Here is a 27700-nt window from a genome sequence, read left to right as displayed (position 1 = left end):
AGAACATAATAATGTTAATTAGAAGAAAAAAAAAGCATTCCCAGTAATAACATTTGAATCCTTCTTGTGGAGACCTTCAACCGGTTTTCTAGAAAACCTATCTTATTCCGTTGTATGATAATAATTTCATCTTTTTCATCGGCAACGTCTTCAATGCACCATTTGAAAAAATTACAGCCTAGAACCATGCCACTTCTAATCTGTTTTGAAGAAAACAATAAAATTGAACAATGAATAAGTTTAAAATAACATTCTTAAGTTTGTTTGAAACCTAATTGAATAAATTTTACCTTGTAGTTGGGACAACCCCAAAAAAATTTCCAGCATTTTTTTGTGTTGTCGCTATTCTCAAAACAGCAAATTGTCCACAATCACAAATAGGATCAATGAAGGCATTTGTGCTCCCAGTAGCATGGGTAAAAGTACTACGTTTTTGCACCCTACAACCAGTACAACTAGATGACGACGTGTTATGATATGCAGACATTAATGACACTTAACCAATGCTGTCGAAGTAATAAGATGGTAAAAAAGTTGCATTAAAAACAATATGATTATGTAAATGAGTAGCATGAAAAGTAGCATAAAACCTGCATCACCAAGATAGTATTTTCCTACAAAGATTGTGGAAAGTTGGGTTAGTATATACTACTACAACCTTTTAATTCTTCTGCACACCCAATCCCCTATAACTAACCTTCTGGAATAACCAAAGGATCGCCTCGTCCCAAAGCATCTTTCAATATCCTTGAATCGGAGGCAGTTCCTTCCCAACCGGCTAACACATATGTGAACTTCATGTCAAAGTCACAGGCTGCAAATATGTTTTGGGTTGGCCAATCTTTTCTCCCTCGAAAACGAGGCGCATCAGCACGTGCAACCTTAGCACGCACATGACTCTCATCTATGGCCCCTAAACAATCCTAATGTAAACAAAAATTCATAACTTTAATTAAACACAAACTAAAGAAGACATTACACATAATTTCAAGTAATGTTATTATCAACAAACCTTAAAGTAGGGGAAAAATCGAATGTTGTTAAGGATGTATGGTTCTACAACCGTTCCATTTGGTTGAATTAAGAATTCCCCCTCCAACCTTAAAATTGCACTCAAAACATTATGAAAGTGACGGGAAACTGTTTCTCCAGACCGATGGAAAAAGAATGACACACTTCGATTTTTCACATTACGCCCAATAATGTGCAGAAATTTCGCTATTTGTTCTTCCACGGTTGATCGATATGCATCTTTAACAAGTTCAGTTCCCCGTATTCGTTCACATAATTTAATGAAAGCTTTCGATCCCATGCAAATAATGTGACGAGATTGTTCAGTGTGGACCAAGTACTCCATCAATTCTTGTTTGCGACACTCTTTTTGTGGTTGAGACTCACTGATACAGTTGCTTGTAGTAGGCACCGTGCGTAACAATTTCAATCCAAAAGCAATCATACAAAGAATCATGACTGATGCACCTTCATTATTTTTTTTATTTGTTCTTCGATTTGTGAAATTAAATTCATGTTCGCCGCAACAAGATCGTCATAAATTGCAATTGTTTCCTCAAAGTGTACCATCTCTGCCTCGTCATAATTTCTTTCCGAATTCATACCGAATGCGGTTACCGTATCGGTGTAAAAGTACACCAATACAGTTACCCTGTACTTTTAATTAATTTTAATAAAAAAATTCATAAAAAGTACTATATCATTCAATAACATAATTTAATCAAACAACAAATACATATAAACAAACCAAATAATTTATGTACAATCTCAAAAAATATTAACTAAACATCAACAAATTTTAATTGTATTCTGTAAAAATATTATTTCTTATAAACAATTTAATTTTGAAACACTAATAACTATCTAAAATTATTATTAAAAAATCATATTTCTTATGTAAAGTTTTTCTGACTTTTTAAATTACTATAACATTTTTTTATAACATTTAATTCTAACACCAATAATTAATGTGAAATACAAATTAAAAATAATAAAGTCAAAATCATATTTCTACTCAAAACTTAGACTATTTTTTTTAATTACTACAACATTTTTATAATGTTTTTAATTATAACATTAATAAATTATGTTAAAAACCCTATAAACATATTTTTAAAATTTTGAATTCCATTCTGTCTAAATTAAATTTTGTAAATCTTTTTTATAAACAATTCATTTTTAAATAAATAATTACTTTGTACATTTATTATTAAAATATCAATTAAAAATACAACTTCTAAGCAAGAACAACACAATAGGATGACTGATAGGATGAAGAACACCAGTGCCTGAAAACCACATAAAACAAAATAAGAAACACAGAATTTCAAAAAATTTAGAACATAATCGATTATCCGTTCAGTTATATACATAGGATAATCGATTATCCATGGATAATCGATTAAGTTAGTAGGCAAAAATCAAGCATAATCGATTATGGCAATAAATAATCGATTATGACCCTTTTTCCACACTTCAGATAATCGATTATGGCTTGAAATTTTTACAGATAATCGATTACTAACTTTGCTTAATCGATTATCTTCACCATAATCGATTATCTGACCAGTTCTAATTCAGCCATAATCGATTATGCACCATTCGAAGACACGCTCTCACCTCAGACGAACCCACAGATGAACCCAGATGAATCACAGAGATGAACCCAGGACGTGAGATGAACAAGCTATACGTAACTCAACCCCTAACACAAACTATGATGGCTTACGAATCTCTCTAACCACACTACACTACACTCTCTGATGGCTCGCTTTCTTTGCTTTTCTGTGAATGGAGGAACCACCTTCATGCTTCGTGTTATATAGCCAGCTTCATTCCACACCCACCTACCTCATCCACTGCATTCACTGACCTTTCACAGTTTCACACACGGTCAAACGATTCCTGAGCCAAGTCAGGAATCTCATGGTTTCATGTGGCATGCATGCAGGACCACTGTTCTTCTTGATTCCAGCACTAAAGCAAGGGCAACATTGTAAGTTCGTGTGGATGACTTGGCACTCCCACTCTACAGTGCAACTTTCTCTTCATCTTTGAGGAGAAGCAGAATTCACTCAACTTTCACTTTCCTTCCACCCTCACTCGCAACAATGCATGGATCCAAACGGGGTGGTGTTGTGACTTCCGTTGTCGACAACAGTACCACCCCTGGATCCAAACGGGGCCTAAGAAAAAGGAAGAGGAGAATCGATTCTCACTCATATATCTTTTAGGGCTTGTTTGCTTTTGGGGGTGGCACTGTAGGCGCAGACGGATGTTGGGTGCCACCCCCGTTTGGATCTGTAGATGGGTGAGGGTGAGGGTGAGTGGAAAGGATAGTGGTTTTTGGTTCATCTGTGATATGAGGAGATAGGAGGGTGAGAAGGGTGGAAAGCCACGTAGGATTCCTTCATTTACCATGCTACCCCTTATTCATGTTACACACAGTAACTCTTTCTGCCACGATGAACCATTATATAAGTGCCTTCGAAGACCACCATATCTACACCACTTCGAAGACCACCATATCTACACCACTTCAAAGACCACCATATCTACACCACATATACATCTGGCTAGCCTTGACAGAGAAAGAGTTGCATTGATATAGTGCTTGGAGAGGGTTTTCAGTGAGAATAGAGGTAAGAGAGTGAGTTTGGTGGTTCATGTGTGCCCTGGGTTACGTTTTTTTTTTATTTCAGTTTGAACCTAATCGATTATTTCAGCTTCATGTTTTCTCACATAATCGGTTATTTGGAAATTTTTGGCAACCATAATCAATTATGGGTCATGTGTTATTTTGACCATAATCGATTATGTTAGTTTTTGCACTATAAGCATAATCGATTATGTCTGTGGATAATCGATTATGTGGCTTTTTGAAGGGAACTGATAATCGATTATGTTCATAGTTTTCATATTTATGTTTAAATTTTCTTTGGAATTGAATTTGTTTAAATTATTTGAAAGTAATTATTGATGTTAATTACTTTGTAATTTAAATCTGAATATTTAGGAGAAATTTATTAATTATATTAGTAAATTAATTATTGTGATAAATTGTTTGTGTAATTCTGTATTGGAAGGAAAAATTATATTGAAATATCAATATTTATTTTATTACATATGAATTGAAATTATAGATATGAATACGTATTTTAAAAATAGTAATAATAATAATGTTTAGTGTTTCTTTTGTTAGGTTATACATAATTTATAATCTTATAATTAAAAAATTATAAAAAAGGTTGTAGTAATTAAAAACATAGTCAAAGTTTATAGAAGAAAATGATAAAATTATACTTATATTTAAAATTATATTTAATTATTTCTTTGAATTTTACATTTTTTTATTTTATTTATAAATAAAACTTTAAATTATTTTAATAATTATTGTAGATAGTTATTAGTGTTTAAAAATTAAATTGTTTATAAGAAATAGTTTTTTATTTGTAAATAATATTTTTAGGGTTTAGGGTTAGTTAATATTTTTTTAGATTGGACATAAATTCATATTTCATTTCTATATTCTATTTTTTAATTCATTTTAATTTTATATTATTTTTTAAGTTATAATTAAAACTTACAATTATTTTAATTATAAAAATTATGTACAAAAGTAATAATATTTTTTTTTTAACACATGGAAAAAAAATATACTTTATTATTATATATAATGTAATAGAAATTAAATAATATAATACTAATTATTTTAATTAACTTAAATATCTTTTAAACTAATTAATATTTCATTTTTCTATTTATTTATATAAGGATAAATTTGTAATATTACAATTTAAACTATTCAAAATATATTAAAATACTCTCACAACTATCACATCATTCACACTTTTGAATAAATTTTCTTCACACATTCACTCTAACCTCTTCCAATCCAAAAACTATCAACTTTCTTCACACTTTCTTCACACTTTCACTCACTCACATCCTCAACTTTCCCCTCACCCACAACCTCTAATCCAAACACACCCTTAAGAAAAAATCAATTCTTTATAAAGAGATAAATATTTTTTTTTAAGAAAATGATGTTTTGATAATTATGAGAATGGCATATAATTTTTGATGTGATGTATTTAAATATAAATATATAATAAATTTACAATTAAATAATGTAAAAAAATATTAAAATATTAATATTAGAATTTGTAAAGTGATTGTATAAAAATTCTGGTTTTTAATATATCATTAACTTCTAAAATTGTTAGAACAACAGATTTTGTGGAAGAGGTGTGAGTGTGGAAAAAGGTAGAATAATCTTCACAGAATAATCAAAGAACCGATTGCTTCAATAGGATCGAATCTTCACAGAATTTTTCAAAAGAAGAGATCTTGAAGTAATTGTCTTTGTGAGCAAACTCTAATTCCTTCCGGTCCTTGAAAAATCAATTTTCGATTTTGGGATCAGTGGGAATGGAGAAGGTGATGAACATTCTAAAGCCGAAGCCAAATCCGCAGCAACTATTGAGGGATTGGCAGCGTAGGCTTCGTCAGGAATGTCGCAACATTGAGCGCCAAATTCGCGGTATTCCTTTCTCTATTTCAAACCCTAACCAATTCCTTTTTATAATTTTTTGGTTTTCTTGATTTTGTGTTTATGGGTTTCTATTAGATATACAGAGAGAAGAAAAAAATGTGCAGAAGGCGATCAGAGAAGCCGCAAAGAGGAATGACATGGGCTCTGCAAAGGTTTGTTCTTTCGTGTTCTTTTGTTTCATTTTGTTTCTGTGATTTACTATTGTCAGTGCCAGTGAGCTTTTTTATTTTTTTGGGTTGTCTCATGCAATAATTTGCCTAAGTTTGAGGGATTGAGGAATGTATGTATCACCTCTTAAATTTGTTTGTTTAGTACGAAAGCTGTGAGCAGAGTTGGTTCTAAATGGAAGGAAGAATATTTGATGTTGTCTTCCCGAGTAGTGCATGAAATACATTTTGGTCCCCTTTGTTGAATGTGGGTGTGGAAGATATTAATTTATTTTTTACTACATTTTTAGGGCAAGTCCCTAATGCTTAACGTGATGATAAGGGGGATAGTGATTACGCCTAGAAGTATGTATGTGGCCAACCATGCTTTATTAAATTTTTTGCAATTTAGAAACAAGGCAATCTCAACAACTAGATTTAGCAAAAGTTGTGGTTGTGGTCGTTACTTCAAAGAAAACCTACCTCAAAGTGGTTATAAAAAATATAGGGGTTATGTGAATACATAATTGATGATGACCAGTGTAGTGTAGTGTATAGCTGAAGTGCGTTGACAAACTATCATATAAAGTCATTTTTAATCTTAGTCTGTATAGATTGTTAACAAAGATCAATAATAGCAGATGATGAGATGACTGCACAATTGGGTCTCTGAAGTCTTTTAGCTTTTAGGACTTTAGAGTGTAACATCCAAGTTCCTAGATTGGGTATTAACCTATAGCAAAGAGTTTATTGACGCACATATGGCATAGTTACTTTTATTTTGAAGAAAATAAAAGAAACAAATCAGCTAGGCAAGTTCTTGTCCACATTATCATCTACAAGTAAATGCGTCTGCCATGTATTTCGCTGCAATGTTTCCATGATTTGAGGTGAAGGAGCAAAATGATTTTCAATCCTTCCCCTGCATGGAAACGTATTCCAGTTATGATATGACTTGTCTCTCTAATATGAACATGCTATATCTAATTTTAAATAAAGCTAATTTTATTGTTCAACTAACTCAGATATTGATTTTTTTATTACATAATTCAGATTGTAATTTGTAGGCAATGAGTTGCAGAAATATATTTTTGAAATGAACCATTTTCTTGTGTGCCGTTGGATGCGTGTAGAAAGGAGGCAGGAAACTGGATGGGAGAAAAACTTGGGATGGACTGTTAATGCATTGCATATTTGTGTTGAATTGAATCTAATCAATTGTTGGTTGGCCAATTGGATTATGCTAGCATTGGAGGAAGAACTAACAGTTATGTAGCTTTTTGTATGGATTGTGTCCGTTGGTGGGCTCGTTAGGATCCTTCACAATATTCAATAAACTAATAATCAAGTATTTTTGGTTTGCATTTGTTTACGGCCTTCTATGCATTAATATGTTTTGTCTGTTGTGATTTCAAGGTTCAAAGGATATGGTCAGTATTTTGAGAAAAAAATCTCCTTATTGTGATATTTGTGTAATTTGCAGGCACTTGCCAAGGAACTTGTGAGATCTAGGAAAACTGTTAACCGTCTTTATGAAAATAAAGCACAAATGAATTCTATATCGATGCACCTTGGAGAGAGTGTTGGTAGGTTTCTCCGTGTTTTATTAGCCTTAACTGACAAGGACTGTCTAAGTTAGTTACTTATGTTTGATACCAGATTTTTGATAAATGATCCTTAACTGAAGAACTTAAATTTTCTTTAATCTCTTGTAATTGAATGGTGTTGATAAATTTGTCAACATAGTTGATTTTGTTGATGATTGTTTTTTTAGTTGAGGAAATGATCCCTGACTATTTGTTGCTTGTCTTTAGTTTTTTGGGGTAGAGAGGAGAGAGGTACCAGGTTGTTAATCCGGCGTGCAACATGCAGATGGTTTTAGCTGCATGGCTGGCATAATCACAATTTTGATCGTGGGAGAAATTCCTACTCATTAATTGTATGATTCTACAGTTTAGTTTCTGGCCTAAACGATCCCAATCCAACTCCAATGATTTTACATGATTTGTGATTTGCTTTTGTAATCTTACCAAGTTTGCAGAAACTGACCTGTTTTCATTACTTTATAAGTTTGGCTAGCCTCTTATCTTTTTTTCTGCTCTTCTGTGCATTACACATTCTGGGTCTTCTCCTTCTTGATTAAACTTCTTGGGGCCTGTTCACTTCTCTGTTGGTCATGACCCAACTTCAGTTTGGTACCTTGGGTTGACTTATTTATTTTTTGGTGAACGCGTCTTCAGACATTTATACCTTAATATAACTTTTCATTTTAGGTAGGATCTTATGATCTGTGTTATGTTTCCATGATATATGATTTTTCACCCCCTTGTTCCCTTAGGTTGGATCTCAACTTTTTACTGTCCTTTGGTGGCATTACATGATGTCCCCTGCAATTGCCATCCACATGAAAAATATGTTTTTGTATGACAAGTCAGCAACAATGCCCAATCTTGGGCATAGAATTGTTGGAATCAGACTATCCTACCATGCGTGCTCAGAAAAGCCTATTTTCTGTTGAAAAAGAAAAAGACCCATTTCGACTTGTATGACTGTTTGTGACTACTTGTTCTGTTATTCTACCCCTGCTCTCTATTTTGAGTCTTTTGACCTGTCTGTCTTTTTTGCTTTCCAGTGCTGCAGTTGTTACCAAGTTTGCCTGTTATATTATTAATTCCAACTTTTCCGTTGTCTAATTGGTTTGTAGTTAGATTTCAGCTGAGGATATTTTTGGTAGAATACAAATGACATGGAAATTGAGAGGGAGGTAAAGCAGATAGAGTGTGTTTTTAAAATTGAGGTTGTCTGGTACAGATGAAATAGGAAGGAAAGAAATTAAACGCATGCAAGCCCCACATTACAAAATTGCGCTCAGAAAAGAAGAAATGTATAAAATTGTGAGAAAAAACATCTGTGCTATAAATTGATCCTTAATATCATGACTCCTTGACCATGATAATCAATTTGATGTGTGGTTCCCCACGAAGTTGACCCTTGAAAGTTGAACACGAGTCTGGATTCTTTCTCAGTTAGCACTTATGGTATGTTTGGTAGAGAGAGAAGAGATAGAGGGAGAGGAAATAGTTGGAAAAGAAAAGAAGAGAAGAGAAATAAGTGAGAAATAAAGTGGAAATAAAGGCTGTTTGTTTGAAGGGAAATGGAGAGAAAATAGAGTAGCAATTAAATTTTTTAAAACTGTTTAGTTTAAAAAATAGTTTTATTATTTATTTTCAATGTCTTATTATATTATAATTTATTTTATTATTGATTTATTATTTATTATATTTACACTTGTGAGGGGGAGGTTAAACATAAAACTATACGTGTGAGGGGTGAAGGTTTTAATTAAAAAACTGCGGGAGAAGATTTTCAGTGTGGGATATTCGATTATCATCTTTGGATGATTGATTATGACGCATGTGTGTATATATTATTAACACAAAATGTGTTATATAATTGATTATGTTCCACTACAAAGTGTATTTCCATACATTTTTTTCTACAAAGTGTATTTCCACATATTTCTCTGCGCACAACCGGGAGGACATTTATTTTGTTTGGTCTGTCTGGTTTATTTTCAAATATCTATTCTGTCAAACCGCCGCCATTCTCTCATTTTCACTCTCTTCTTTCTTCTCTCCCTCCATTTCATCATCTTTAAAAAACAAACACTTCCATTTCTTATCTTTCTCTTCCCTGTTTCTCTTAATCCAAACACTTCTATTTTTATTCTGTTTCTTGCCTATTTTCGTTTACTGTATTTCTCTTCTCTATATTTCCATCAACTCTAGTCATCATGACGGGTTTGTGTTATTAGAATTTTGTTCTTTGGAAATTCATGATTTTTGGTTGCTTATGCAGCAATTGCTCGTACCGTGGGACATCTATCAAAAAGTGCTGAGGTTATGAAGCTTGTCAATAATCTCATGAAAGCTCCAGAAATGGCTGTGACAATGCAAGAGTTCAGCAAAGAAATGACAAAGGTATACCTGCAAAATCCTTTTAGTGGTGTGGAAGAATATCATTTTCAATCATGTCTTCCCTCCCTTGTTAGAGAAGATATGCATTGGTATTTATGAGTAATGTTGTCTATTTCAGGCAGGAGTTATCGAGGAGATGGTAAATGATGCTGTGGACTCAGCACTAGATTCCGAGGATATAGAAGATGAGATAGAAGAAGAAGTGGATAAAGTGTTGACTGCAATAGCTGGCGAGACAGCTGCACAACTTCCTGAAGCTGTGAGGAGAGAAAGGGTGAAACAACCTGGTCAAAGTGTTGGAGCCTCAGAGGTATGTTCACTTATAGTTATTTTTCATTATAAACATGGCTCTTTCTTGCCTCACACATAACACCAATTATGGAATTCATTATTATTTGCAGGAAGAGGCTATAGCAGAGGGTGTTGATGATGAGGAAGAAATGGAAGAAATAAGGGCCCGACTTGCTAAAGTTAGATCATAAACAAGTATTCTAATATCGTACCCTCTACCTTGTACTCTGGTGTGATGTAAGCGAGATTGAGATGTTGACAGGTTAATATCTTAATTGCTGAAAAGACATTTGATAATATCAATGGGAAATATAGTATTGTGAAAGAGGTTCATATGTAATTACACGAAGTTCTCAAAAGTGTCTCAAGCTATGGTGTTTTTTTTTCTTTGACAAGATAATATCAACTTCATGCATGGTTTAGGATTTATTGCATTAACATATTTTGAGAAAGTAAGACATTAATGTGGCAAGTGAACTTGTTAGAAAGTGACAATGTTGTGAATGAATGTTAGATGGAGAAGAATGTGGTGTCTACTTGTTAATTTAAACCCTATTCTTGGTATTTTCAATTTTCCCACTTACTCCCTTTTGTTGGCATATTGATTGTGAATTTGATAAGTTTGGGAGATTCTTGATCCCAAAGTTTCACTCTTAAAAGAAATACACACATTACTACTATCAGCAAATTGAAAGAGCAGAAGATGAAAATCACCTTGCACTCCTTCAAGTTGATATTCTCTTGATTTAACTTTGTTTCCTATTCTTTTGATCTTCTTCATCTGTCTAATCTTCAAGTCTATTGAATTTGCCATGATCACACAAGATATATCAATGAAAATAAAAGACTGAAAAAAGATATCCACGAGATTCCAATAATGAGACTGAATTAAACAACAAACAACAAATAGGCATATATAACAGAAAGAAATTACACGATGGACAAAATACAAAAAAAGAGAGTATGTTTTACCAAATAAAATAATAGTAGTTAAATTATAATTTGGATTGCTTTCAATCTCGATATGATATTTCGTTCTTTTATTTTTATCTCATATTTTTGAAAATTTACAATTTTGATTTTGACCCTTAATTTTATATAAGTTTTATTGTTGTTCAAGAGTTTTCGGGACCTTAAACAAATTTACGAATGCGGCAATTTTGACTAAAAAAACAATTTATTAAAATCATTACAATTTTATTTAAAATTTAATCTTTTAGCTTTTGTTTATGCAAAATTATCTATAACATGGTTGTAATTAATTTTATTCAATACTTCCTTTTCAATAGACGATAAGTTCAATCCCTTTAGTCTTCATTGGAATATTGTGATCTTAAAAGTAAGTTTTACTAATTTTAATTTTCAGAAATCTTTTTAAAAGCTTATTCTTTTATATAATTCTGAAGGTTAACTATGAAGATATTTATAATTATGAAAATAAATTAAATCTATCAATATTCAATAAATTATTATGTTTTAAATATTTTCCAAATTAAGTATTTTTCTTTTAAATTATACTATTTATTGAATTTAATTTTTTAACCCTAAAAAACATCAAAAATATCTTAATATGTTTTAAATTGTTCAAATCTACTCTGGAGTGGTAATTGCTTTATTATCGAACATATATAAAAAGTATCAATTTTAAACAATTTTTGTGGAGGTTTTACAACTTTATTCTGAACATTTTCACCAATTTTTTTTCCTATCATTAACATATTTTTTCACGGAATTTAGGCTTTATATCCATTTCTTTGAAAAAAAATTATTATATTTTCAATTAGACTATTTTAATTAAACCTATTTCCTAAATATAATTTTGTTAATTTTTTTTAAGTATACTAGTACGAAAATAATTTAGTTAATCAAAATATAAAAAAATAAACAGACTTTATTTTTAAGATTGGATCAAAATTAAGATTTTATAAATCATAAAACTCCAAAAACAATATGGAGACTAAAATCATAGATAAAAACAAATTAAAGAAAGGTCAAAATTATAATTTGGCCTAAAATTGAAAAGGTATATATATAAAAAATTGTTAGTCACTCAAAATAAGATTTTAGTCCTTTAAATTTATTTTTTAAGGATTAAAAATACTTTTGAAAGAATGTTTTAGAGTCTAAAAAATTGTGTTTAGGGATTAAAAAATATCTTTTTAAAAATTTGAGAAACTAAAATATAATAAAGTCAATATATAAATAAATAAATAAGAAGGAAGCACACATGTTATAATAAAACAATTATGTATATTAATAGGTGAGTACTATAACATTTATCCATTACAAATAATGTTTGCGGGTATCCTTAGAATAATATGAGAAGAATTGTAATCCTTGTATAAAAATAATAATTAAACATCATTGCAATATAGCAATTTTAATAACTTTTTTATTTCAACTAATTAAACAACATATACACAAACATTTGTCAAGTTCAATAATATGATATATATACAGCAATTTAATTATTATTATTATTATTGAAAACTAAGAGAAAACAATATATGCATATAATTTTAAATTATCATATAAAATAATACTAATACTACCACTAATAATAATAATAATAATAATAATAATAATAATAATAATAATAATACAAAAAAACATTGATAGCTAGATATAAGATGGAGTCATTGAGAAATATTGGACACGGAGATAAAATGAATTTACTTGCCATTCTTTTTTCATTTGGGCTAAATTATATTTTTTAGTTCCATGTATTATTTTTTTAATTTTATTTCTTATATTTTAAAAAGTTATAATTTTGCATTTTTTATTTATTGATTTTTAATGGTAAAATATGTGAATATAGCTAGCGCAAAAAGACACCATAATATGAGTTAAATTGTATATTTTGAAAAAAAGAAGTATACTTAAAAACTTACAAATAGTTTAAAAGATTAATTCTTTTACAAATAGTGGAACGAGAGAGAGGTAAAATATTTTTCGGGTTGTTTTCAACCACCACTGTTAAGATTTTAGAAACTTCTAAATTTCATGAAAAGGTTAAATCTTACGAACAACCATTTTTTATGATTATTTTTTCCAAACATCTAAATATTATTTTTACTTATTTTTTTAAGTATTTTCTACACAATACTGTATATATTTCAGGGTTTGTAAAGTAAAACGAAAATTGTAAACAGATAGACAAACCAAAGTTAACTTTAAAAGCTGAAATTTCTTAACTAAAAAACTCAAAAAAAGGTAATACATTTTTTAGCAGATAACTATCTATATCATTTTAAGTTGCATGATAAAAATGTCAAAAAGATATGTAAAAAAATGAAATATGATTCAAAAATACCAATTACATGTTTATTTTATAACTGACACTTAAATGATGAATATAATTTTAAGTAAAATATTACTTTCACAACAGAGCGAAAAAAACAATTATATGATGTGACAATTTTAAAATTATTTATTTTTTTTTATAAATATTATATTTAAATAATTATTTTGTCAGTTGTAATTTAATACATTCTAAACATATCAACACCCTTAATTTTAAGTTGTATCATAATTTTTTTTTAAAAAGTCAATCTAAATAAAATTTTGGTATTTATATGTCTATATGTAAACAAAGTTAATATTTGTTCGAATAATGGTTATATTATATGTACTCCTCAAGGGATTAATGATAAAATTATGCCCAAAAAGCTTTAAAACATGAATTTTGTTAAAAATTTAAAACATTATATTAGGAAATATATTTATTAATTAAATACTTAGTAAAAATTAAATAATATATATTTAGAAATTTAATTGAATAATTAATTAATTGAATAATTATCATTTAATTATTAATATTTGTTAACTATTAAAGTATTTATTAACTAAATAATTACAAGTTGGTATTTACAACCTTTAAATTACCTATTTAATCATTATAGTTTAAAAAATTATCTGTAGCCAGCTTATGAATATAGGGGCAAGTGGATGGAATATTGTTTTTTTTATAAAAGAAAAAAAAATCTCCAAAAGAAGTAAATAATAAAGTTTGTTGCATGATTTTTTTATGAGTAATAATAATACATTGTCACTCTCATTTTTCACTTAAATATTTTATTATAGAAAACCATTTTCAAATAAAAAGTCTCAATTTTTTTTCCCTTTTTTGCATAGGTGAGTGCTATAAATTCACAGCCATTGGCACGCATTTCCAGAAACGTTAAACAACATGGCATCATCACTATCCTTCTCCAAACTTTCTCTGTTGCTTTTGTTCGCATCATTTTCTTTCTCCTATGCAACTTCTCGCTTCTCTCATCACCCTGCATACCCAACACAAACATCAAAAGCAGAAAAACTCATAAGAAGCCTCAACCTATTCCCAAAGGAACCCTTCAACAGCATTGAAGGTGACCATGAAGGTTTTGTCCCTGGTAAGATCGTGGAGAAGAAGTTCTCGTTTCTTGGTGATTCTGGGCCATCTGTTGAAGACCTTGGTCACCATGCAGGCTACTATTCACTTCCTCATTCCAAAGCTGCAAGGTAAATACAAAATGTATATGCTTGTGGATATATAATTTTCGTTAGATGCAATATCTAACTTATCATTAACTGCAAAATGTTTTTTTTTTGTGTGGCATGCAGGATGTTCTACTTTTTATTTGAATCACGAAGCAGTAAGGATGATCCTGTTGTCGTATGGTTGACTGGAGGACCAGGGTGTGGAAGTGAATTAGCTTTGTTTTATGAAAATGGTCCTTTTCATATTACCAATAACTTGTCTCTTACATGGAATCAATACGGCTGGGATCAGGTCACTTTATTCAACTTTCATGTTTCGTTTATTGAAAGTGTTATGAAGTTACACCATTTTTTTTTCTGGTTTTATCAACAAGTTGTGTTTTCTGATTTTGCAGGCATCAAATATTATATTTGTTGACCAACCTACAGGTACAGGTTTTAGTTACTCTTCTGATATCAATGACCTTCGCTCAGATGAAACCGGTGTTAGCATTGATTTATATGACTTCTTGCAGGTAACAATGATAAAGTCCCTTCTTTCATTCCATTAATCCGAATATACATAATAGCTGTGTATACTGAATTAATTTTACTATAATGTCAGGAGTTTTTCAAGTCTCATCCTGAGTTGGTTAAGAATGACTTTTATATCACTGGAGAATCATACGCTGGACACTATATTCCTGCAATTGCATCACGGATCAACCAACAAAATAAAATGAAACATGGAATCCATATAAACCTCAAGGTCTTACACTATTTCTAGTTTAATAATTTATATTACATATGATGTATATGATTGAGCAAGGATAATAAATAATTATTACTTTGTCTTGGTTTTGCTTCTATTGATTTGTTTGATATAATGACAGGGTATTGCTATTGGTAATGGGTATACATATCCTGCAATTCAATACCTAGCATACCCACAATTTGCGTTAGAAAACGGACTAATTACCAAGAAAGAGGCAGATGATATCAGCAAGTTAATCCCACACTGTGAAGAAGCTGCTAAAATCTGCGGTAGCGAGTTCTTTTCCATTCATCACTCACTGAACATCTTTTCTACTGATGTATATTGTTTCACTGTGTGATGTTGTTTGCGTTTTTATTTTCAGAATCTCATGGTGGAGTAACTTGTGAGAATGCATATGATAGTTGTGAAGAAATCTTCGATAGAATATTGACCATTGATGCTGATATTAATGTAAGTTATATATCCTGAAAGAACAGTAGCTGTTTGAGAAAAATGATGTAGTTTGCTTAATGCATTCGGCTGTGTGGGAATTGCAGTACTATGACATTAGAAAGAAATGCGTGGGAGCTTTGTGTTATGACTTCAGCAACGTGGAGAAGTTGTTAAACCAGGAGAACGTGAAGAGTGCTTTAGGTGTGGGGAAGGGCTTGAAGTTTGTTTCATGCAGTACAGCAGTGTATGATGTTTTGCGGCAAGACGCCATAAAAAATCTGGCAGTGGGGATTCCTGGTCTTCTCGAGGATGGGATCAAAGTGCTTGTGTATGCTGGGGAAAAGGATCTCATATGCAATTGGATTGGTGAGCCTACTTGATTCATTTGAAGCAAAATTGCTTTTACTTCTATAGAGTTCTTGATGTGATGTGGTTCTCATTTGGCAGGGAATTTAATGTGGGTTCATGCCATGAATTGGCCAGGCCAAAAGGCTTTTGCGGCATCTCCAACAGTGAAATTTGTAGTTGATGGAGCAGAAGCAGGGTCTCTAAACAGCTTCGGACCTCTCTCTTTCCTCAAGGTTTGTGTGTGTTGTTGAGGGTTGTGTTCTTGAGTGTGACATGATATTTTCATTTTGGTTACAACTTTATTTATGTGATGCTACGAATAGGTACATGACGCTGGGCACCTGGTACCTATGGATCAACCAAAAGTTGCACTACAGATGTTGAAAAGTTGGATGGGAGGGAAACTGATAAACGCACCAGCAGATGATTAGTGTCCCTCAGAATTCATATAACCAAAACCCAGCATCCTTATACATGGATAGTCATCAAAATTATTTGTATTTAGATGACTTGGTGAATAAATTGGAGGGTGAAATTCTGGATATTCTACTGTTTATGCAATGATCACTCTTTTGGAATTTTGGTACTTTGAATATTCTTTTTAATATTTCAGAAGATGTTTAGTGTAATATTATTATTATGCAATTTAAGTTATAATTTGGATTCCGGGTACTATCCTTACATGTTTGTCTTTGGTCTTCATATGTAAGTTTAATTTCCCTATCGTTCTCCCTTAATTCACGGGTTTATATTTTCTCCCCATTATACACCTCCCTCGTCTTCCAAACGTACGAGAAGATATTTCTTATATAAGAAGAGTTTTTCCATTTAAAACAAAGTGATGATGGCCAATCAACTTCCTTTTCTTTTCTGATTAAAACAAACTTTAATCAATACACTAACATCCCAAAAAATATACTTATTAAGTTTTAAGTTCTATAAGTTTTTATATAAAGTTTTATAAGTTTTTATATAAACTCAGAGTTCTCAAAACATTCCTAATGCATGATTAATACTTGTAGAAATATAAATATTTACAATTCATAGCTTAAAATAAAACTCTAAAACCTTCTAGGCTCTCTGCACCTGTATGATCATTTGCTCGTGTACATAGTATAATCATCACAGTACAAACACAATAAGAAAAGTAAGGGTAAGCTAGGGAAAATATAATTTTATAATATACATAATTCAATTAAAAGAGCAAACCAAATTACATGGAACAATTTCTCAATCATAATCGTTGGATTTCATTTCAATCCATAATACTTTTCATTTCAATTACACTGACTACACATGATTCCACCGTCTCCCGGAAGACTCATTGAGTATGCCCCTACCAGAGACTAACATCTAATCCATACATCAAAGAACATGATAAGTTCAAAGATCCAATACCGAGTGTCTACATCGGGACCTAGTGTGTATGAACTCCCTCATCAGCTTCTCACCACCTGATATCTTAGTCTATATGACTTAGATCATCAGTGAACCTAGATGATCTCTGTTAAACATAGACTTTTCATACTTAATGTACCATCAAATAATAACTCGTACATATCCCAAATGTATGACATCAATTTCATACAATTTTCATCATTCATATATAATACATATCATTCAATCACCTAACATTTAAAAATTCATAATATTCAAGAACCTTTCCAACATCAAAAACAATATTTAACTTCCAAACTATCAAGATCTATTTTTTATACTTGTCCACACAACATAAAATAATTTTTTTTTACCAAATAGCATCACTGCAAGAGAAATTGAAATTTGAGACCACGTCCCCTCCACATTCAGATCTTCTAGTACCTCAAACAGGGAAACCACTCCAAAATTTAGGAACCTAGAGCAAGTTATCCAAACATTACTAAATTTTAGTATGAACTTAATTAAGTTGAGAGAAACACTTTTCTCAACTGGCTTATAAGATTGATGACTAAATCATAGAGAAAACACAGAGGATAAGAGATCTTTAGAGTAAATATGAACTTACTCTGTTTGAAATCTGATCGGGTATAAATGTACCATGACTCCTCAGCTACAACATGATGTGATCATATTTTGGAGTAGATGAGGTATGGGAAAATGAAGAGAGAAGGGAGAGAAGAGAAGTTGGGAGAGAGAAAGAGATAAGCACCGTATGTCTGGCGGTTCGGTGTTACAATTATTATTATTACTAATATTTGTAATATTATAATAATAATAATACTGAATTTACTTACGGATATAGATTCGTAGGTAAAATTTGTGAATGTAAAATTTATCTATGGATAGAGATTCGTGAGTAATAATTTATTGATAATGCTGAATTTGCTTACGAATTCAGATTTGAGAATAATAATCGTAGGTAATGTTGAATTTACCTACGAATTTAGGTCCATGGATAATAATCTGTTGGTGATTATATTTTTTGTAGTGTTACTTTTTAAGATCTAGATATACCAACGATGAAAAAACGACATATGTGATGATATCAAACTTTTTCTATTACATATGAAACTATTATAACATAGCATGTACTCTTAACATTTAAACACCTTTCCCCTTTTTCCAACCACATAAAGGGAAGATCTCTTATATACACAAACTCCCATTTAAAAATTCCAACCTCTTCATACGAAACACAAAAGCTGAAAAAACGAAAGATACAATAAAACATCTTGATGAAGGACTATCCAGACATATCCCACCACCAAAGTTCAGGCTAAGAGAAGAGACATAGAAGATATTATTTTTCTTTAGGCTTGTAACAATTGTATTTAATAGTTTTTCATTTTAGCCTTTATATTTTAGTTTAAAGAAGAAATATATTTTTTGGGTCTTGTGTTATGGAATAATTAGTCTAGGAGTTTGGATCTTAAATTTTACAACTTAAGGGTAAGTTAAATGTCCACATGGCCTCTTCTCAAGCCTCCACATGACGCCATTTTAAGTGCTCCAAGTAGGCGCCCTTCTTTTTTTCAAGATGTCTCTTCAAGTTTTGTTGTGTCACTTGTCTTCTCCTCATAGGTGTCTCCTACATGACTTTTCAAAGTTCCTTGTGTCATTTGTCATCTTCCGATTGAAGAGTTTCTTGAAGCAAAGATTGTCACATGTCACTCAAAGAATTGAGATGATTTTAATAAGCTAATGTCACATGTCACTTTATATGAATGGAGAGAATTTAAGAGTCTAATAGTCATATTTAAAATGTTAAAGCACTATAAACAAATGTGTTTGCTTTCTAATAAATCAACTTGATTTATGAGTAAAAAAACTCTGCATAAATTAGAATTTTTTATTTTATGGTATATAATTTCAAAATTGTCTTTTAATTAGGTTTTAAATTGTCATTTTAATTAAAATGTTAATTACTTTGACTATTAAAATCATGGTTTTAAGATTGATATATATATATATATATATATATTCATAATGGAATATATATTCTTTAAAAAAATACAGTAAACAATGTGTTCTTATTTTAATTTTTTATTTATTTTAAAAATTCATAAATAACCCCATACCTTTAGTCTGGAGGATTTTTTGAGATACAATCAACCCCAAATTTAATGGGAAGGTAAATCCAGATGAAGCGTACCAGTGGGTGATAGACATAGAAAGAATCTTTGAAGCTACTCAATGCCCTGAAGAGAGAAAGTTATCCTATGTCATTTATGTACTAATTGAAGAAGCTAAATTCCGGTGGATAAACATGAAGCAAATGATTGAAGACAGAGGAGAAGATGCCACTTGGGAGAACTTCAAAGTAAGATTCCTAGAGGAGTATTTTTCTAATGGTGTCAGATATGCAAAAGAAATTGAATTCATGCAGCTGGAACAAAGAAATCTTTCAGTCACCGAATATGCTACTAGGTTCAAACACCTAGCAAGATTCTACACCCAGACCATGACTGAGACTTGGAGATGTAGAAAATTTGAGTTTGGATTGAAGTAAGAGCTTAAAGAAGTGATGATTCCTATGTCCATTAGAGATTTCCTTGCTCTAGTGGAGAAAGCAAAAGTAGTGGAGAGTTTGAAAAGTACTAGCAGACTTCCTAAGCCTCAAGTGAGAGGACCTTCTAAAAGCATGCCTAAATATGAAGATAGAAAGAAACCTTATTTGAGACCTCAATCTTATAGTAGTGGAAGACCTAGTTCTCAATCACCACCTAGTTTCAAATGTTATGATGTGGTGGGCCACATGTTGTTAGATTTTGCCCTCATCTAGTGTCAAATGTGACATGTGATAAATGTCACAGGTATGGTCATGCAACAAAAGACTGTCGTGTCCAATTGGGAGCTCCAAATTTTGGTGGAGTGCAGCAAGTACAACAAAATAATAATAAAAAATCCAAAGCTGCTGGCAGAGTTTTTGCATTAGTGGAAGTGAAGCTTCGCAGTCTAATAACCTTGTTAGAGGTATTTGTTCTATCTTTGGAACACAATTATTTGTATTGTTTGATTTTCGAACAACCCATTATTTTATATCTTTTGATTGTGATAAGAAACTTAAGTTGAAAGTCTAAGAATTAAAATTTGAGTTGGTGGTATATATCTACACCAACAAAAGATATTATAGAAAATTAGTTAAAAATAATCATATTTTTAAAAAAATTAAATCTTAATAAATATTTTTTTAATTTTCAATATAGATATACCTCATCTCATTTGACAATAAAATCAGAAAACTAACTCAGTTAAAAAATATAAAAATATTAACTAAAATAAAATTTCTTAAAGAGAAAGTAAACTAAAATTACATATATTTAACTAATAACATAAACTGTATGTGGGGTGCAGTGAATGTAATATAATAAAGGTTTGAATTAGCATGTTCAGCCAAATTCATAAACACCATAATTAGTAGAGATTAACAAAAACCAAAAGTAGAAGTGCAATAATTAGTATAAAAAACTTTCCAAAATACTTTTGTAATATTGTTTTTATTGTTGATTAATATTTAATGAAAATATAACTTTTTCAAGGACTTTATACTACTCATTTAATGTGATGTATGTTATTGATTAATATTTAATAAAAATATACTTCTAATTTAATAAGCTCTATTGATTACTTCCTCCGTTATTTTTTAAGTTCTTTTTTTTTATAGAAATAAATATAAAATGATAAATTTTCTTAACTCTAATAAATATATATAAGTTTTATTATTTTTATTTTTACATTAATAATATATATATATATATGTAGAAAGAGAGAGATAATGAAATGAATTACTCTCAGTTTCAACTTTCTATCCTATTTTACATTAATAACTCAGATTAAATCTTAAATGTACATTAATAAAAAAAATTCATGTTGTGATACTTAATTATATTTTTAAATTACAATAATTGAAATATTATAATTATCTTATGTATACTTAATTGTACAACTGTTTGACTTTTATTTCCCTTATTTTTAATATATTAATAAAAAGATGAGATAATTGCAATAATTATGAATACATTTCACAAAAGAGAAGCTATTATTTCTATAGTATGTGTAACACCCGAGAAAATACATCTAAATATTACAATACAAGTTATACCGATTTCTATATATATTTGGAGTTTTTTAAAATATTTTTATTACAAGATTATGATTTATAGAAATATAAATATTAACAATATAAAGTTCAAAACAACATCTTAAAATCCTCCAGAAGCTACCAACATCATGAACATTTGTCCGTGTACACAGAACAATAATCGCAGTTCACAATATAACAAGAAAAACAAGGGTAAGCTAGTGAAAGTAAAGTTTTATAATATACGCAATTAAATCAAAAGAGAAAACCAAATTACATGGATCAATTTCTCAATTATTCAATTTTCTTCAAATCTCAACATAAAAAATTACATAAATCTCACATGGATCTACACATCCAGGATATTAAAAAAAAAAAACCAATTGATGCCTTCCGGAAGAATTATATTAAGTAAGTCCTACCAGAGATTAACATCTGATCCAAATATTACTAACAAATTCAAGAGAAAAGATTAGGGTAAGTTCAATACAACCCAAGCCGTGCATCTCATATGTCATGGTGTGCATGAACTCCCCCATCAGCTTCTCACCACTTGATATCTTAGTCTATGTTGCTTAGATCATTAGTGTAACTTAGAGATCTCTATTACCATATAAACATCAATACTTAATACACAAACAAACATATGTCCATACATCCATACATTATCCAAAATATATGAATTCAATTCCATACAATTTTCATCATACAATATCATTCAAAATGTAATCTGCAACATTCCAAAACCTATTTAACATTAAAAAACAACACTTAAATACTAAAGTGCCAAAATCTAATATTTTTAAAGTTTAAACAATGTATATTAACAAACAACACCATATATAAACAAACAACATCCATGCAAGAGAAATTGAATATTAGGACCACGTCCCCTCCACATCTAGATCTTTTAGCCTAAGATACTATTAAAAATTAAAGTTAGTTGAAATTCCTTATTCTGAAGGAAATTTTACCTCAATCAGGAGAACCACTCCAACATTTAGGAACTAGATAAAGTTATTCCAACATTACCAAATTTTAGTATGAGCTTAATCAAGTTGAAATAAACACTTTTCTCACTTTTCTCAACTGGCCTCGTTAAGATTGATGACTAAATCATAAAGAAAAACATAAAATAAAGATTTTTAGAGTAAAAACAAACTTACTCTGTTTGAAAATCTGATCGGGTGGAAATGTACCTGACTCCTCATCTACAGCATGACATGATCAAATTTTGGGATAGATGAGATATGAGAGAGAAAATGAAAAGAGAAGGAAGAAAAAAGAAGTTGCGAGAGAAAAAAAAAGAAGAAATAAGAAAGAAAAAAATGTTGGTTTAGAAAGATAATTAATATGCACTTATAACTTATTTATATGACTTATTAATTAATATTGTTTTATATAAATACAAACAAAATATTTTCAAAATGTGATACTTAAAAATGACATGGTGTAATATTTAATGAAATTACGTAAAAATATTTCTACTTTCATGATTTTTTATTATTTTTCAATTAATTGTCTTATTTAAGATTAAATTGATAGAGTTAAATTTAAGAAAACACTATAAAATATGATTAAATTATAAATTAATTAAGCCAATTAAAACTCAAAATTTTATTCATTCATTTAATTTTAATATAATCAAACTCAAATTTATTTTCATAATTATAAATGTATATTAAAAAAATAAATTGGTCTAACCTAAAGTTCAAGAGATAATTTCATTAGGGTCAATCACAAGATATTGCTCATTTTGAAGGTCGGTGTTCTATCATGCTTTGGAGAAGGAAAAAATATATAAATTTTCATTGACCTTGACTCCTAAGTGATGTGGAACTATATTGACGGTATCGAAACAAGCCCTCTAAACAGACAATACCTCAAATACAATGATTGATCCAACGATACTATCTTTCGGACATAAGATCAGAACAAAAATACATTATAAGAAGAATATGTTAATAATACTTCTTCGAATATATAATAATTAAAAAACAATTACAATCAATAATAATAAATGGGAATTCATGAAAAAAAAATAATACACGGAAAATAAGAGTAGAAGTTAACAAAGAATTGAATTAATACATAACACTAATTAATATGGAGAAAACTTCCATATAGCAGTTAATGATACTATTATCAATACAAAAAAAATATATTATCTATTAGGACTGTTAAAATGAACTTGTAAAATGAAGTACTTAAATTTTAATTATTTTTTATCATAACCAAAACTGTTTGATTTTATAAATTAAATACTAAAACTATCTCAGTTAAGAAATATAAAAATATTAACTAGAATAAAATTTCTTAAAAAGAAAGTCAACTAAAATGACCATATATTTAACTAATAGAACGTAAACATAAACTGTATGTGGGGTGTGCAGTGAATGTAATATAATAAAGGTTTTTTCATCAAAGTAATGTTTTTTTTTTTAATTACATTTTTGAGTAAGTTTTTTTTTTTTTTGTAAAAATGGATAAATTGTAGTTTATGAATACGATTTTAGAGTCCAAGTCATCCCAAAATCGTATCCATAAAATACACTTTAAAACTATGAGGCTCAGACACTTCTCTTAAATGGCGTATCCGTGTTGGACACACGTATGATGTCGACACTCGTAGGACACTTATCAGTGAAGTGTTCAATTCAAAAAATATTTATTAGATTTTTGAAAGTTCTAGCACGGTTTTAACACAATTTTAAAAGGTATAAATACAATAATTTTCTAAAAACTCAAATTTATTGTATAATTTTTTTATTATGATTATAAAAATAAGGAACAAATTCTTTTGAACCGTCATGAAAAATATCTTCATCATCCCAAAAGAATCTCAAACATACTTTTGCACATAAATATTTATTTTCAATTTATATAATTCAAAATTATACAATATATAGATTCGTGTTCCGTGTCCTACAGTTTAAAAATTATACGTATCTCTATGTCCGTATTCATGTCATGTCAATGTCCGGATCCATATTTTTGTTACATAGCTCTGAAATTATGAGATATTACTTATTATTAATTTTTTTTAAATTGTTTTACTCAAAATCATAATTTCCAAAAAAAAAAGCACTTCTTTGTGCAAAAACCTAAAATAAAGGTTCTGAAACGGCTATGAAATTATTGCATTCGGAAACATCAAACGCTGAAAAGCGGGGGAACCGCTTTGCACTGACTCTGCTATAAATTCATAACCATGGTCACGCTTTTTCAATAATCGCAAACAACATGGCATCAGCACCAACACTTTCCAAAGTTTCTCTCTCTTTTGTGTTGCTTTTCCTTTCACTTTATGCATCTTCTGCAATTTCTCATCGCCTCATCCTTGACCCAAAGGAACCAGTTAACACCATAAAAGGTGACTATGCAGGTTTTGTCCCTGGTAAGATCGTGGAGAAGAAGTTCTCGTTTTTTGGTGATTCTGGGCCTCCTGTTGAAGACCTTGGTCACCATGCAGGCTACTATTCACTTCCTCATTCCAAAGCTGCAAGGTAACTCTACATTTCATTCATTTCTTCTTTCCCTCATGTTATAACACTATCACTTCTTCAATCCATTGCAATTTACTTTGGAGAATGCCAAAATGCTATGAAATTCAATACTAAATATCATAGGTTTTTAAATTGGAATGCACACACCGATTGGATTCATCCAATCCAGAGCTAACCACTCATTTAATTCTAAAAGTAAGGTAATTTCACAATTGGTCTATAATCTGGTTAGAACTAAAATACATGAAACCAGTTTACATTGGTATGTTTAAATTTTAAATAATTTAAGATAAACAAAACACACATTTAATAAGGATTGTAAATAAATACAACTTATTGTTGTTTTTTTTATCACTGCATTTTATTAAAATTAAAATTGGTATCAATTATCAGCATACATTCAAATTCTAGGTTCTCTTCCCTGCCTTGACTATGACAGCAGAGTGTTTCAATTTATAAAATTTTATTTATTTTAATAACTACATTATCCTTATAGACAGAAGATTGTTAAAATAATTTATAATTATTTTAATTGATTAATTTCAATTTATCCTTTTAATCGGTGGCTAACAGATTATTCTGATTAGAACTGCCATTTTATGTGCCTACCACTTGCAGAATGTTCTACTTTTTCTTTGAATCACGGAAGAGCAGGAATGATCCTGTTGTCATATGGTTGTCTGGAGGACCAGGGTGTGGAAGTGAATTAGCTCTGTTTTATGAAAATGGTCCTTTTCATATTACCAATAACTTGTCTCTTACATGGAATCAATACGGCTGGGATCAGGTTATGTTATTTAATTTCCATGTTTCCTTTATGGAGAGTGTTATAAACTTACACCAAACTTTTTTTCTTATTTGTTTGTTTTTTCTCATTTTGCAGGAATCAAATATTATATTTGTTGACCAACCCACTGGGACAGGTTTTAGTTACTCTTCTGATGACAGTGACGTTCGCAACGATGAAACCGGCGTTAGTATTGATTTATATGATTTCTTGCAGGTGAGAATTAAGTATATAAAAGTCCCTTGTTTCATCATGTATCCCAATACAAGATAAGAATATCCTGTTCTGTATGAATAATATCTGCTAATTAATTTTACTGTAATTGCAGGAGTTTTTCAAGATGCATCCTGATTTCGTTAAGAATGACTTCTACATCTTTGGTGAATCATATGCTGGACACTATGTTCCTGCACTTGCATCCCGGGTTAACCAAGGAAATAAACAAAATCAAGGACTTCATATAAACCTCAAGGTCTTAACACAATTTCTTATATATATGACTGTGAAAGGTTAATGAATGAAATCACAGTATTAATTATGTTGTTGCTTTTGCTTTCATTGATTCATTCGACACAACAAAGGGTTTTGCAATCGGTAATGGGTTAACCAATCCTGCAATTCAATACCAAGCATACCCAGATTTTGCATTAGACAACAGAATAATTACAAAGGCTCAGTACGACAACGTCAACGTCTTAATGCCAGACTGTGAACAAGCCACTAAAACTTGTGGTACAACTTTCCCATTTGTCACTCGCATCCCTTTCTACCATGGTGTTTCCCGTTGTGATGTTGTTTGTGTATGATTTTTCAGAAACTCAAGGTGGAAATAGTTGCTTCAGAGCGTTACGTATTTGTGAAGACATTTTCGACCGTATAGTGGACTTTACCGACAACATTAATGTAAGTAATAATGAAAGAACAGTGCCTACTTAACTGTTTAGTTATCTAATTCTGCTGATACACAAACTGCAGTACTATGACATCAGAAAGAAATGTGAGGGGAATTTGTGCTACAACTTCACAAACGTGGAGACGTTGCTAAACATGCAGAAAGTGAAGAGTGCTTTAGGTGTCAGTGATGACTTGAAGTATGAGTTATGCAGTGATGCTGTTCATGATGCTATGATGCAAGACTGGATGAGAAACCTGGAAGTGGGGATTCCTGCTCTTCTTGAGGATGGAATCAAGTTGCTCCTTTATGTTGGGGAGGAAGATCTCATATGCAATTGGCTTGGTGAGCCTACTTGGTTCATTTGAAAGTTGTTCTTGTGTTGAAATTAAGGGTGCGTATATATGTGAGATTGAGTTCTTGATGTGGTTCTCATTTTGACAGGGAATTCAAGGTGGGTTCATGCCATGGAGTGGTCAGGCCAAAAGGCCTTTGGAAAATCTCCTACTGTGAAATTCGTGGTTCATGGTGCAGAAGCAGGTTCTCTTAATAGCTATGGACCCCTCTCTTTCCTCAAGGTTTGTGTTCAGGGTTGCATTATTGAGTGACACCGTTAATTCCAGTTTTGGTTATAACTTTATTTGTATGATACTTCAACAGGTACATAAGGCTGGGCACTTGGTCCCTATGGATCAACCAAAAGTTTCACTTGAGATGTTCAAACGTTGGATGGGAGGGAAAATGACCAGACATAAACATGAGAAGATAATTAAACATAAACCAAACACCATGTAATAACAATCACAATTATTTGTGTACAATTTGAGGGTGAAGATTATACATTTTTTTCTGAACCTTTTTTATAAGATTATAGGATTCACCCAACACACCCTCTACTTTTGCATTTACTTTATACTAAAAAATGTCATTATAGAATAAACAATTAAACATTCTCAACATTATCCCAAGTGAATAGTGTGGGATTTTATCTTTTA

At 30.5% G+C, this 27700-nt stretch overlaps 4 protein-coding genes across 5 annotated transcripts; 3 read left to right on the top strand and 1 right to left on the bottom strand.

Moving 5' to 3' along the window:
* Positions 1-692: 692 nt before the first annotated feature.
* LOC150023029 (uncharacterized) lies at positions 693-1468 on the bottom strand. The gene is made up of 2 exons (XM_090297304.1): positions 1013-1468; positions 693-923 (listed from the first exon to the last, which is right to left on the bottom strand). The coding sequence occupies exons 1-2, from the start codon at positions 1466-1468 to the stop codon at positions 693-695; spliced, it is 687 nt and encodes a 228-aa protein (XP_090153430.1).
* A 3722-nt stretch (positions 1469-5190) lies between these two features.
* On the top strand, positions 5191-10339 carry LOC137823256 (vacuolar protein sorting-associated protein 24 homolog 1). 2 transcript variants are annotated; one of them, XM_068628387.2, is made up of 6 exons: positions 5191-5554; positions 5642-5718; positions 7196-7298; positions 9571-9692; positions 9808-9999; positions 10091-10339. In XM_068628387.2, the coding sequence occupies exons 1-6, from the start codon at positions 5443-5445 to the stop codon at positions 10169-10171; spliced, it is 687 nt and encodes a 228-aa protein (XP_068484488.1). In that variant the 5' UTR covers positions 5191-5442; the 3' UTR covers positions 10172-10339. The 2 variants fall into 2 exon arrangements, with proteins under 2 accessions (XP_068484488.1, XP_090153296.1); XM_090297170.1 differs by lacking the exon at positions 7196-7298 and having other exon boundaries at positions 5236-5554.
* A 3822-nt stretch (positions 10340-14161) lies between these two features.
* Positions 14162-16543, top strand: LOC137817679 (serine carboxypeptidase-like). Its single transcript, XM_068620932.2, has 9 exons — positions 14162-14483; positions 14586-14754; positions 14858-14977; positions 15067-15210; positions 15335-15485; positions 15581-15669; positions 15756-16017; positions 16099-16232; positions 16323-16543. The coding sequence occupies exons 1-9, from the start codon at positions 14170-14172 to the stop codon at positions 16428-16430; spliced, it is 1491 nt and encodes a 496-aa protein (XP_068477033.1). The 5' UTR covers positions 14162-14169; the 3' UTR covers positions 16431-16543.
* Positions 16544-24660: 8117 nt separating this feature from the next.
* On the top strand, positions 24661-27700 carry LOC137821112 (serine carboxypeptidase-like). The gene is made up of 9 exons (XM_068625548.2): positions 24661-25026; positions 25645-25813; positions 25910-26029; positions 26142-26285; positions 26395-26545; positions 26628-26716; positions 26789-27050; positions 27150-27283; positions 27366-27700. Exons 1-9 carry the CDS (start codon positions 24764-24766, stop codon positions 27498-27500), a joined length of 1467 nt encoding a protein of 488 aa, XP_068481649.1. The 5' UTR covers positions 24661-24763; the 3' UTR covers positions 27501-27700.

Source organism: Phaseolus vulgaris, chromosome 11 (genome assembly GCF_051622355.1).
Source record: "Phaseolus vulgaris cultivar YP4 chromosome 11, ASM5162235v1, whole genome shotgun sequence".
Taxonomy (NCBI): Eukaryota; Viridiplantae; Streptophyta; class Magnoliopsida; order Fabales; family Fabaceae; genus Phaseolus; species Phaseolus vulgaris.
The sequence above is the reverse complement of the archived record's forward strand: the minus strand, read 5'-3'. Positions and strand labels throughout refer to the sequence as shown.